The sequence below is a fragment of the Pimephales promelas genome, chromosome 6, assembly GCF_988280905.1.
Source record: "Pimephales promelas chromosome 6, fPimPro1.hap1.1, whole genome shotgun sequence".
Taxonomy (NCBI): domain Eukaryota; kingdom Metazoa; phylum Chordata; class Actinopteri; order Cypriniformes; family Leuciscidae; genus Pimephales; species Pimephales promelas.
Window position 1 is genome coordinate 3,781,712 of NC_142774.1, and position 10,901 is coordinate 3,792,612.

Here is a 10,901-nt window from a genome sequence, read left to right on the forward strand (position 1 = left end):
TGTTTTGAAAACATCCATAACTTTAAGTATGAGTAGTAATAATAGTGAGGCTTGTCTTGGTGTAAATAAAGTTTAAAACTCCCTAAAATAAAGTTCTTAATTATTGATCAACAATTATTGAATTATCTAAATTAAATGAATTGCTTTTTGTTGCAGTGCAATGCGAAGTAGTTTTAAGTTACGTTCAGATGCGAAATATCAGAGAAGACCAAGAGACGTGAGCTGAAGGGTCTCCATTGTGTCTCTCATCCATGGCCATGTGGGGTCTAGCTGGTGTTTTCTGGCTGCAGGACGCTTTGACTCAGGAGGACAGACAACATCTGTCGTTCCTTGCCCCCTCCCTTCCCTCCATTCATAGGCACACACTGCCTCTCCCAAATGGTGCCCTTTTGTATCGGCTATTGTCCGCCACTACATTGTGTGACTCTGCCTGTTCCCCAGAGCTCCATTGATGAGTGCTGTAAGAGACCTCAGCCAGAACTCCTCTGAACTTCTCCTCCAGCTTAATGTTTAGCCATAAAAGCTCAACAAAGAACGTTTTGTTCTCTAGCTACTTCAGTGTTAGGATACAAAATTTCTTGCAACGTTATTTCTTAATAGAAAGCACAAACGTCTTTAAGAGAAATGCATTGAAAACAACTTTTTTTGGTTTTGGTTGTTGTAGTGACGCATGTTTGAAATCAAGAAAGGCTTTCCCGCCAAAACACCTGCCAAATAGATTCATCCATTTAGGAAATCTGCCAACTACTTCAGGGTTTTTTTTCCCCCCTCAGCTCTTCCCAAAGCTTTAAATTGTGTCTCTCTAGTCTGGTTGGAAAACTTGTAAACATCCTGCAGCTATTTGACGGCTTTTCTCAAAGGCTTGAGCGATGCACCCGCGGCAGGCAGAATGTGGGGTAAAGCGATGAATAGCCCAGTATGGGGTGACCAAGAGGCCAGAGCAGATGTTAATGATTAGCTTCGTTCTCATCCCTATAAAGAACTCGCATCCCAATCTATTCCCTATTTTCTTCTAAGGAACCATTTCTAACCCTTACAGAGTGGCACACATAAAAGTCATAAATCCAACACCCAGAAAAGACTTGATAAAGACGTGAATCACCACAAAAGAGGCTTAAATAAAAAGAGGCTCCAATTTAGCAGCCTCTAAAAGATTGTTTTTGGTGTTATGTTCATGTGGTTTAAAAGTTTGTCTTTACGTTATACTAAAAATGCTGTAACTATAATAGTGTCGGTTTTGAAATATGAATGTAAAGATGCTGAGCGTCGACATTTAAGACCAATGTATGTGGTGCAGCGGTCAATAAAACAATAACATATATTCAATAGTTCATAATCTTTATTTGGAAAAATAATTTAAGCTAAACCTTCATTCAGAGAAAGGAAATCAAACAAAAACCTGTTAATGAAAACGATAGCATTAATAACATTTTTTTACAATCCTTCTTTAAATATCTTTTTCTCAAAACATCCCAGCAACCCGAAGTGCCTTTGCAAGTAACAGGAGCAACTTAGGAAAAACGCAAACTTAAATAATCTTAAAAACATTACAAATATTTAGAAACTTAAATAAAAATAAATTAACTTAAATCATACAACTCTTGTTATAAAAAAGAAAGCAAAAATACATACAAACGAGGATATTATTCATCATCAACAAAAACGTATTTTCTTACGTCGAAAAACAAATTACGCACATTTTCTAAACCATAATGCAAAAAAAGCGGAGGCTTGGAAGACTTTGAGATTTCTTTTTTTTTTTTTGAGCACTTATTTTTCCCATTTACACAGTGATCAAGTAATAAACATAGTTTCCACTGGTCATGTGACAGGATATGACATCATGTGACATTTTAACCCAGTGCAAGACAGGCCAGTATGGTCTGGTAACATCCACCGTTTTGATGTAGTCCCTTGTACACTGACTTGTGGGGCCAGCAAATGTTGCCAAAATATTGCTAAAATGTTGTCACAACTTGTCACAAAGAAAATTTGTGACACATTTATTTTAAACTACTTCCTTAACATCCTTAATGTTTGGTGCAGTCTCTGGGCACAGTAAAAGCCTGTGGGAATTATTGGCGAAAAACCAGCAAATGTTGCCAAAATATTGTTAAAACGTTGCCACAATGCTGACAAAGTATTGGACATCACATGGCAAAACACTTTACTTTCCTTGTATCTTTCCGTTACGTTTTTTTTCCTAATGCCATTTTCGTGTGTGATGAGGCCACGTTTAAAAAAAAAAAAAACTTTAAAAATGGACACACATTGTCCAACACCTTTAAAATGGCTTTACAGGTAAATTTTACAACTACATTTGAAATTTCAATGACACTCCTGCCATCATTATCATTTCCACAAGTTTCCAAGCCTACAGGCCACCACTGCCTGTGCTTCCTTCAGTACAGAGAACCAGCTCATCCTGAATATCAGTTAATCAGTCTTAGTTTCTCAGCAGCAGTAGTCACGAGGTGGGACGTTTCCACCTAAGGTTTCGAGCAGCAGCATTTTCTTAGGGAGTTCAAAATGTCTCCCATAGGACACAATGAGCATCGGCTTCCTGCAGGCCCATTACACCTGGGATTGGGAAAAGGACGAGACAATAAAAAGTCTGTTAGTTCCCAGATTCAAGGTAAGGATGCTGAATGGATGTACTTTCTTTGCCTGATGCAAAGACAACTCACCTCTGTTGCAATTACACATTCATCTTTTTCCTCCGACATCACCATGACGGATTTGTATTTGGTGTCGACACAAGCCGACGTGGATGCCGATGCACATGCCGACGCACATGCTGACTCGGAATACAGCGAATCGGAATAGTTTGATTCTGAATACTTTGATTCTGAGTACTTAGATTCAGAATACTTTGATTCAGAATACCTTGACTCTGAATGTTTTGACTTTTCTGATGCATCACTGTAAAGAAAAGAGAGGGAATGGTGTGTTAGCGATGCTTACGTTTGAGAGTCGATAGTTACGAGAAGAAACCGCAATACGAGAATAACACCAGTTTTACCTTTTCAGACGTTTCCTGCGCTTCTCCTCGAACTCGGAAGAGTCCTGCAGAGATTGGCACTTTACGTCCTCGCAGCTATCGGACAACTCCTTCGCCGTCATTTCCTTCCCGGCGTGCTCCAGTTTCACCTCGTGCTTCACCTCGTATTTTACCTCATGCACCAGGTTGTAGTCTGCAGGTGGATGTCTTGTCTTATAGCTCCTCTTCTCGGCCATCATGCTCAGGTCGTCGTGATCGCTGTGAAAGTCGATCTTCTTGTTGATGTTCTTGACAGGTGCTACCCCGACGACACTTACAGCCAGATCTTTGTCACGATGACAGTTGTTTGTAAGATTGTTGATCGTTTCGTTTTCCCCATTGGCGACCTCCTCCTCCCTATCCCGGCGGCGCTGCTGAACCTTCGAGCGGACGCAAACCACCACCACGGCACATGCGACCACCAACAACAGCACCAGCAGGACTCCCGATCCCACGGCAGTCCAGGGAACGTCACTGGCTATTTGGGAGGCTCTATCCGGAAGCAAGAACTGGCAATTGCGTCCTCCATATCCCGAAACGCAAGCACACACGTATCGGTTGTTCCTCTCGTGGCAGGTGGCGCCGTTATGGCAGGGGTTGTGTTGGCAGCGGCTCACCGGTGAACTGCAGTTTCGTCCGGTGTAACCAGGTGGGCATGTGCAGATGTAGCCACTGGCGCTTTCCTGACATGTCCCGCCATTTTGGCAAGGGTACAGCGAGCACTCGTCCCCGGCGCGATCGCAGTTCATACCCGTGAACCCTTCCGGACACTGGCAGAGGTACGAGTTCACCAGGTCGACGCATCGTGCACCTGTGGATCAAAGTGGGAAGAGAATGAGATTCTGGACTGGTTTCAACACAAAGATCGATACAAAAGTGCAACGTACCGTTGGAGCACGGACTGGAGGAGCAATGGTCGATCTTCTTCTCGCAGTTGAACCCTGCGTATCCAGTGGGACACTGGCAGAAATAACCACCGTCTGGGTTGTCGGCGCAGCGTCCGCCGTTAAAGCACGGCCCATCCGCACACGTCATGGCGCTAAGCTCGCAGTTGTTGCCATAAAAGCCCGGTGGACAGCTACAGCTGTAGGTGTTCTCCATGTCCTGTGAAAGCAAAAGGTATGGGATGCTCAGCAAACAGAACGAGTGTTTTATTGCAAACACCAGGAAAGTCCGCTAGTTCACTTGCTTTGGTCCAGACCAAATACAAAGTTGATTTTTGGTTTTGGAAGTGAACCAAAATTTGTAAACAAAAACACATGTGTGCTAAGGTCATCCATTCATTGGGCAGAAATTCGAACCATGCCAGAGTTCGTTTGGAACCGGACCGAGACAAGACGGTGGCTAATTTGTATAAAACAAGTACACTTACAATGCAGCTTCCTCCGTTACGGCAGGGGTTCCCTGTGCATTCGTTGGCCTCGATCTCACAGCTGGCTCCAGTGAATCCTGGGCGACAGGAGCAGGTGTAGCTGCCCTGACCGGTGTTACTACAAGTGGCTCCATTCAGGCAGGGCTTATGATGTGTGCAGTAGTTCAGATCTGTAACAGAGGCGGACATATGTTGAGCACATGTGGATTAAGCAGCGACACATGGTTGAACCACAGCTGGACAGCTGTTGCTCGCTCTTTCTTTTGTGGTCTTGTGCACTTGGGAACTCATATTTCTCCTTCAGCCAGCCTCTCTATCAAACATCCTTCTGTCATTTAGTCTTCGAAGGCCATTATAAATGCTTTTCTTTGATCTTTTGTGTGTCTTACCTTGGTTGCAGAAGAGGCCTCCCCAGCCTTCCTGGCAGTTGCATTGCCATGGTTGTTGGCAGGTCCCATGAAGGCATCCTGGGTAACGTATGCACTCATCACAGTAGCGTCCTTTGAAGCCCACTCTGCACCTGATGCACAATATACACAAAAGATCCAGTTGGAAAATCAGTCCTGAATGTGATTTCAACAGTGTGAGCATTGTGACGAACGTACTTGCACTCTCCAGGTTTCTCGCAGAAGCCGTGCTCCTCGTCACATCCTGGGAGGCAGATTGCTGTAAGGAGGATAAAACACCTGCATTAGGATCAAGGATCCACAACTTTTCCCATAAAATGTTCATTTCAAATGAGGTAGCCACGTAAACCTATTAGCGTTCTGTCTAGCTTTGAAAATAAATGCTCAAATCTCCTAATCACCTCTGAAGAATTTCTGCTTAACACATGACAACAATAGGGCGCTCGCAAACAAGGGGACCCTTCTTTCCTCCCTCTCTTCACTATGGGTCAAAACTTTTTTTCTCCTCCCCTGTGCTCTCGATGTCTCCGGGTAGGGAAGATAAGAGTGGACAGCTGGTGTATGCGCGGCCAGCGGGCGACAGCTGCTCCATTGTCTGCGCACTCCCGGCAGCTGCCCACTTCAAACAATACCTCCCCTCCGCCAGCCAATCGGCAGCCGGCCCACTCCGCGAGCAGCCAATCGAACGGCAGCATGTAAATTTATGGCACGCGTGAGATTATTCCTAAAAACTTTCCTCCTCCCGACTGGAATAAATCAAGTGGTGTGTTGTGAGAGTGGGCTGGAAGGGGGAGTGTGAGTGAGTGTGAGTGTGGGGGGCAGGGTTTTAGTTACAAGTTGTTTGTAACCGTTAACTTTTTTTTTCTCCCTCTCTTTTCTAAATAACAGCACAGCCTTTTACACAGAGTTCTTCATGATAGCAGAACGTTACGTTTACTATACCATCAATAGTTTAGTAATATAGAATATTTTTTTACTCACGTTCTGTGCAGTATTGGCCCTTCCATCCCGCGTCGCAGATGATTTCTCCACTTCCCCCACAGGTGAAATGACCGAATGCGTCGTCCCTGGGCCGGCAAAACACGGAGCATCCCTCTCCGTAGTAGTGCTCATCACACACAAAGCGGTAGGAGTACTTGAGCTCGGTCCGACCCACGCTGTGAAGGTCCTGAGACCAGTCCTCGCCCACAGTCAAGTGCCTCTGTGTGGTCATGGTACTGATGATGCGCTCTGGGTTTTCTGTGTGGAAAATTGATTTTTTCAGTCATGCCGTTCAAAACAATATTCATACACAAATCTCTTTTTACTGTCAGATAACATACCTGTTGTCAGATCCTCTTTGGAATCAGCATGCACCGCTTCAATGATGAGAGAAAAAGTTCCCTGCAACAGCAAAAACAGATTTCTCCATTAGAAAATGAGCTCACTTTTGAAGTCAGTGCATTGGTATACTAAAGGGTACTCACCGGCCACGTGAAACCGAAATTCATCCTGATGGGATTGGTGAAAGAGCCATCCGGTAAGCTATCGGGCACTTGGAAAGAGTTGGACCCCAGCACAGGGGTGGCGGTGCCTCCGTAGGTGCAGGGTGGCTCTGGAGATGCATTGGGCTGATAGTGTTTTAAACAGATGCGGAAAAAAGTCTTGCAGTCGCACTGCTGGTACGGGGTGGTAAGTCCACCTTTACAGCAGTTCTTGTTGCCTTGCACGCCCTTCTTGTTCAAAAACTCCTGCAACTTCAGCTCGAAGACGCCCGAGGAAGACGCCTGGATAAGAATGAACGTATGAGAATTAGATCTAAATGTGATTGCAGTTTAACACATTACCTTATTCTGACATGAGTGAGGAGTCCTTACCTGGCAGAGCAGCATGCACAGGATGGAGAAGAGCAACAGTAAGTGGCGTCCCATGATTAATAAATAAATAAATAAATAGATAGGGTTTTTTTTTTTTTTAATAAAAGTCTTTGAGCAAACTTGGATCAGTCAGGAGATCCCTCGTATTAAAAGCCTCTTCTTTTCGCCGGCTGTTTCATTGGAAGAGGCTTGCTTTCAAAAGATACTGAGCGTGCACGCAGTTCCCTTTCATGTCAAAACAATTCCCAGTTCTTCCCCGCGAAAAAAAAGAGTGCGTCCAAAAACAAAGTGAAAGTTCCAAATTAAAATAGAATTCTTGTGGAATTCCGTCGGAATGATATAATCCTCAAAATTCGGAGAAGAATGCGCGTGTGTGCTCTTATAGTTCCTTCTTCGTCTGATCCTAAACCAGGGTTTGTCACTGGTCCAACATCCCTCCTCACGTCTTTCTCCGACGGACACTGTGCGTTTGTATCTGGAGCGAGGCCGCCTGCCGCCAGTTTTATACGGGGTGCCACATGCCGGGGTAATAATATGCTAATGAACCGCTACCCCCAATCTGTCCCACGCTTTACAATGCGGCTCGCTTGCAACCAGCCCCTACCAACCAACCAACCAAACACATCAGTGCGCTGCTGTGTGTGCGTAAAAGTGACGGTAATTTACAACCTGAAGTTTTAGACATATTATTATTTGCATTAGAATATGAGACGTACAAGTTTTATTTTTTATTTTTTTCATTTACGTGTTTTTGTGTTTGTCTAAAAAAAAAAAAAAAAAAAAAAAACTTTTACAAATTATTTAAAAGTTTAGCTTCCAGCACATTTGAGGGAGACATTCTCAGTTTTCAACTCATGTCTGCTTCCCTTTGCGTTTCCTGTTTGAGGGAGTCCTGATTTGTGTCTAAAAAACATTCCTCAGGCTAACACTGTGTGTGCGTCAGGCAAACTCACAAAAGAATACGCATCATTTGTATGGAGGCCAAATTCTCCACTTGCTTTCCCCTTTTTCCCTGTGTGTGTGTGCGCGTGCGTGTGTGTGTATACGCGTGCAGTGAAAGAGTTCGAAGCGCGCGCGTGTGTGTGTCAGTGTGTGTGTGTGTGTGTGTGTGTGTGTGTGTGTGTTACTCGCGTGGCCATCCCCCGGGCGCACCGCTATTGTGTGCTGGCGGAATAAGTTTGCTCTCAGCTGTATGGTAATTTGGGCAGCACCTGCGCTACCGTTCTCATAATCGGCCGATCCGCGGAGCCCCACAAAAACAAGCAAATCGCCTCCTTATCGTTCCATTCTCAGGAACCCATTCAAACAAATATATGTTTGTTTTTCTTCATCTTTTGAACCTCTTCGATACCCGACTATTGTCTTACATTAGAAGAACCCACGATTTCCCCCCTTATAGCTGGAATTCGTTGTGCTAAAATGTGTGTGTGTGTGCGCGAGATTTGCGCGTGTGTAATGGGGGTGGTGGAAGGGGGGTCTTAATTTGGTCGTTCATTTAAGTGCGATTTTCTTAAGCACAAAAGCTTTTCGCCTGAGGTCCATAGTAACCAAACACAAGTGAGACAAATTACATCACTGTGTTAAGATATGCTTTGAGCTCTTTCTGTATTTCCCAATCCACCAACCTTTAAATGAGCCAAATTTTCTGACATCATATATGAGTGGGAAAAAAATCGATTCCTGGTGAAACTTTGCTGGTCGCGCGGGGGGGGCTTTGGGCATGGGCTGGCAAACATGGCATTCCTCTTTTTCTGTATTTGCTCCCTGTGTGTGTGTGATTTGAATTTAACATTTGAATTATTTGACTAATTTCCCCTCACATATACTAAAAGTAGCCTGATTTTGTATTTTACACTGTTCATGTTAATGATTAAAAACTGGCACTGTAAAAAAAAATCAAATACAGTGGCTGTGTTCTGAATGTTTATTTACTAATTCAATATGCCAATCAGAGTTTTTTTACATTTATTTATAATAGTAAATGTTCTGATGACAACACAGATCAACTTAACCATATAATCAGTATAAAGATAGTGTGACCCACTAAAACACAACATCAGGTCTCTGACTAAACAACATATAATGCAATTTAAAACACATTGATGCACATCAAGACAAAGCTATTTAAAAAAAAATAGAATTCAACAAATGTAGTTTGCACAGGAAATTCTGGGAATGTTTCCTTACCCATGAAACGATTTTATTTTTAAAAACTTTTTGGGTAGTTTTTATGTGTTGTTTCTAAATACAGTTTTTTTTCTTAGTAAGCCTACACTCTCAAACCGTATTCAGTTTGTAGCCCTTAATCCTGTAATTGTGGACAATTGTGATCCTAATTTTTATTTATTATAAATGTTAAATCACTGTCTTCGATAAAGTTTTGTCTATCCATTTATGGTGTGTGTTTTTTTAAATTTATTTTGAGGGTATTTTTGAATTTATTTACTTTAAAAAGTACAATATTTTCTATGTAAATTATGCTTATTTTTATGTTTTATTTTTTTTTAAACTACACTAAAGATAAAGTGCACTTTGCACTTTGCTGTCACCTGGTGTCTTATTTTGGCTTATAAGAATAAGAATAAGCCAAAATTTTTACTTATTTTTATTTTTATTTAAAAAAAACCCATAAGAATAAGCATAATATGTTTTTTTTTAAGTGAATAAATTCAAAAATACCCCCCCCCCCCCAAAAAAAAAATTAAAAAACGTCCATAAATGGATAGTTTTGTCTATCCATTTATGGTGTTTTTTTATTTTGGGGTGTTTTTGAATTTATTTACTTTGAAAAGTACCATATTTTCTATGTAAATTAAGCTTATTTTTATGTTTTATTTTATTTATTTATTTTTTTTAACTACATTAAAAACTAAAGATAAAGTGACTTTGCTGTCACCTGGTGTCTTATTTTGGCCTATTTTAGAATGCTCTAAATTACAGTTTTTCCCATTCATTTCTATGGGTGCCCATTTTTGACCCAAATACAAGATTAAGGAGTTTTTTTTTCACCCACTTAACATTGTAGAATTGAGTAAAAAAAAAAAAAATGTGTGTGTTCAGAAGGCAAACTTAGGAAAAGTAGCCAAGTAGCCTATTGTACTGCTCAGATCAAGGGAAGTATTTTTTAAAAATAAATCAAAACTATTTTGCCCACATTTGTCCAGAATACGGTTTTAGGGTTAAACATAAAGGTTATTTATTCTGCATATATGGTTCCATGAAAAACTTTTAACACCAGTGGAATCTGTCTATACCTCAAAAGGTTCTTTATAACAAAAAAAAAACATAAAAGTTTTTTTTAAAGTGAAAAATAATATTAGTATGAAATATAGTGAATATGAAAATATTAAAAACAAAATCAAATGTGTTTTAGTAGCCAGTTAACTATAGCCTATTATTAGTCGTCGACTATATAGCTAGCTGTAAAGAGCATTTTGGTCTATTTAGTGGTGCATGTAGTGATTTTTCCAATGTCTCTTAAAGTTAACCGATTCACTTTTTCTGAAATCAATTCATTTGACTGTATTATTTATGTCCCCTTACGGTGCGCGAGGCAAACACGAGTTCTCGAGCAACAGCTTTTAGTCAGGTTGTTTTGCTCGTTCCTTCTCCATGTGGAATGAACGCACAGTTGAAGCCTGCAGCAGTAACTCAAGCCCCTCAGCTATCAGGTCAGTGGGACTCGCTCGCTTCTTGTTCTTGCCTTTCTTTGCGCTTTCGTTTTTCATTGATTGTGAAGCCCCTCGGGGGACAGTCACTGAAGGGGGTCTACGGTACGCCTTCAGACGCGACCAGACCCTTACACACCATCTGCCACTGACTAAACGCCTGTCTCCTCCCTCCCTCTGCCCGAATGTGTGTGTGTGTGTGTGCTCACTGCCCTGGGTCTAAATTGAACTAGAAGCATGTTAAAGAACCTGTAACGGTATGGGCCGGCAGGAGCCAGATGGCGCAGGCGAAGCCAGAAGTGTTGCAGTCCCAGCGGAGTTAGACAGCACATGGGCGGCCGTGGGAACCTAAGCTGGGCTCGCATCACACGGGATCGATCATATGAAGTCGTGTGGGGATCACAATTAGGGGCTATAATGTTGTTTGCGACCTATCGATCGCCGAAGGGGTTGGAGAATCTGATTTGATACGCCACGGTTTATCTTACAAAAACGTGGCACTTGATTTGAGAAGGTAACGTGGACGAGAGGGCGGAAAGAGAGGCGCGCGCGCATACA

The 10,901-nt window shown here is 42.2% G+C and overlaps 1 protein-coding gene across 1 annotated transcript; it reads right to left on the minus strand.

The window, feature by feature from the left end:
- Positions 1 to 1,330: 1,330 nt before the first annotated feature.
- dla (deltaA) lies at positions 1,331 to 7,131 on the minus strand. Its single transcript, XM_039685304.2, is given in 12 exon segments — positions 1,331 to 2,580; positions 2,688 to 2,817; positions 2,820 to 2,922; positions 3,023 to 3,851; positions 3,928 to 4,144; positions 4,413 to 4,582; positions 4,802 to 4,932; positions 5,018 to 5,078; positions 5,801 to 6,058; positions 6,142 to 6,202; positions 6,286 to 6,585; positions 6,676 to 7,131. Coding segments are annotated over 11 exon segments (2,295 nt in total). The 5' UTR covers positions 6,730 to 7,131; the 3' UTR covers positions 1,331 to 2,580; positions 2,688 to 2,706.
- Positions 7,132 to 10,901: the final 3,770 nt, after the last annotated feature.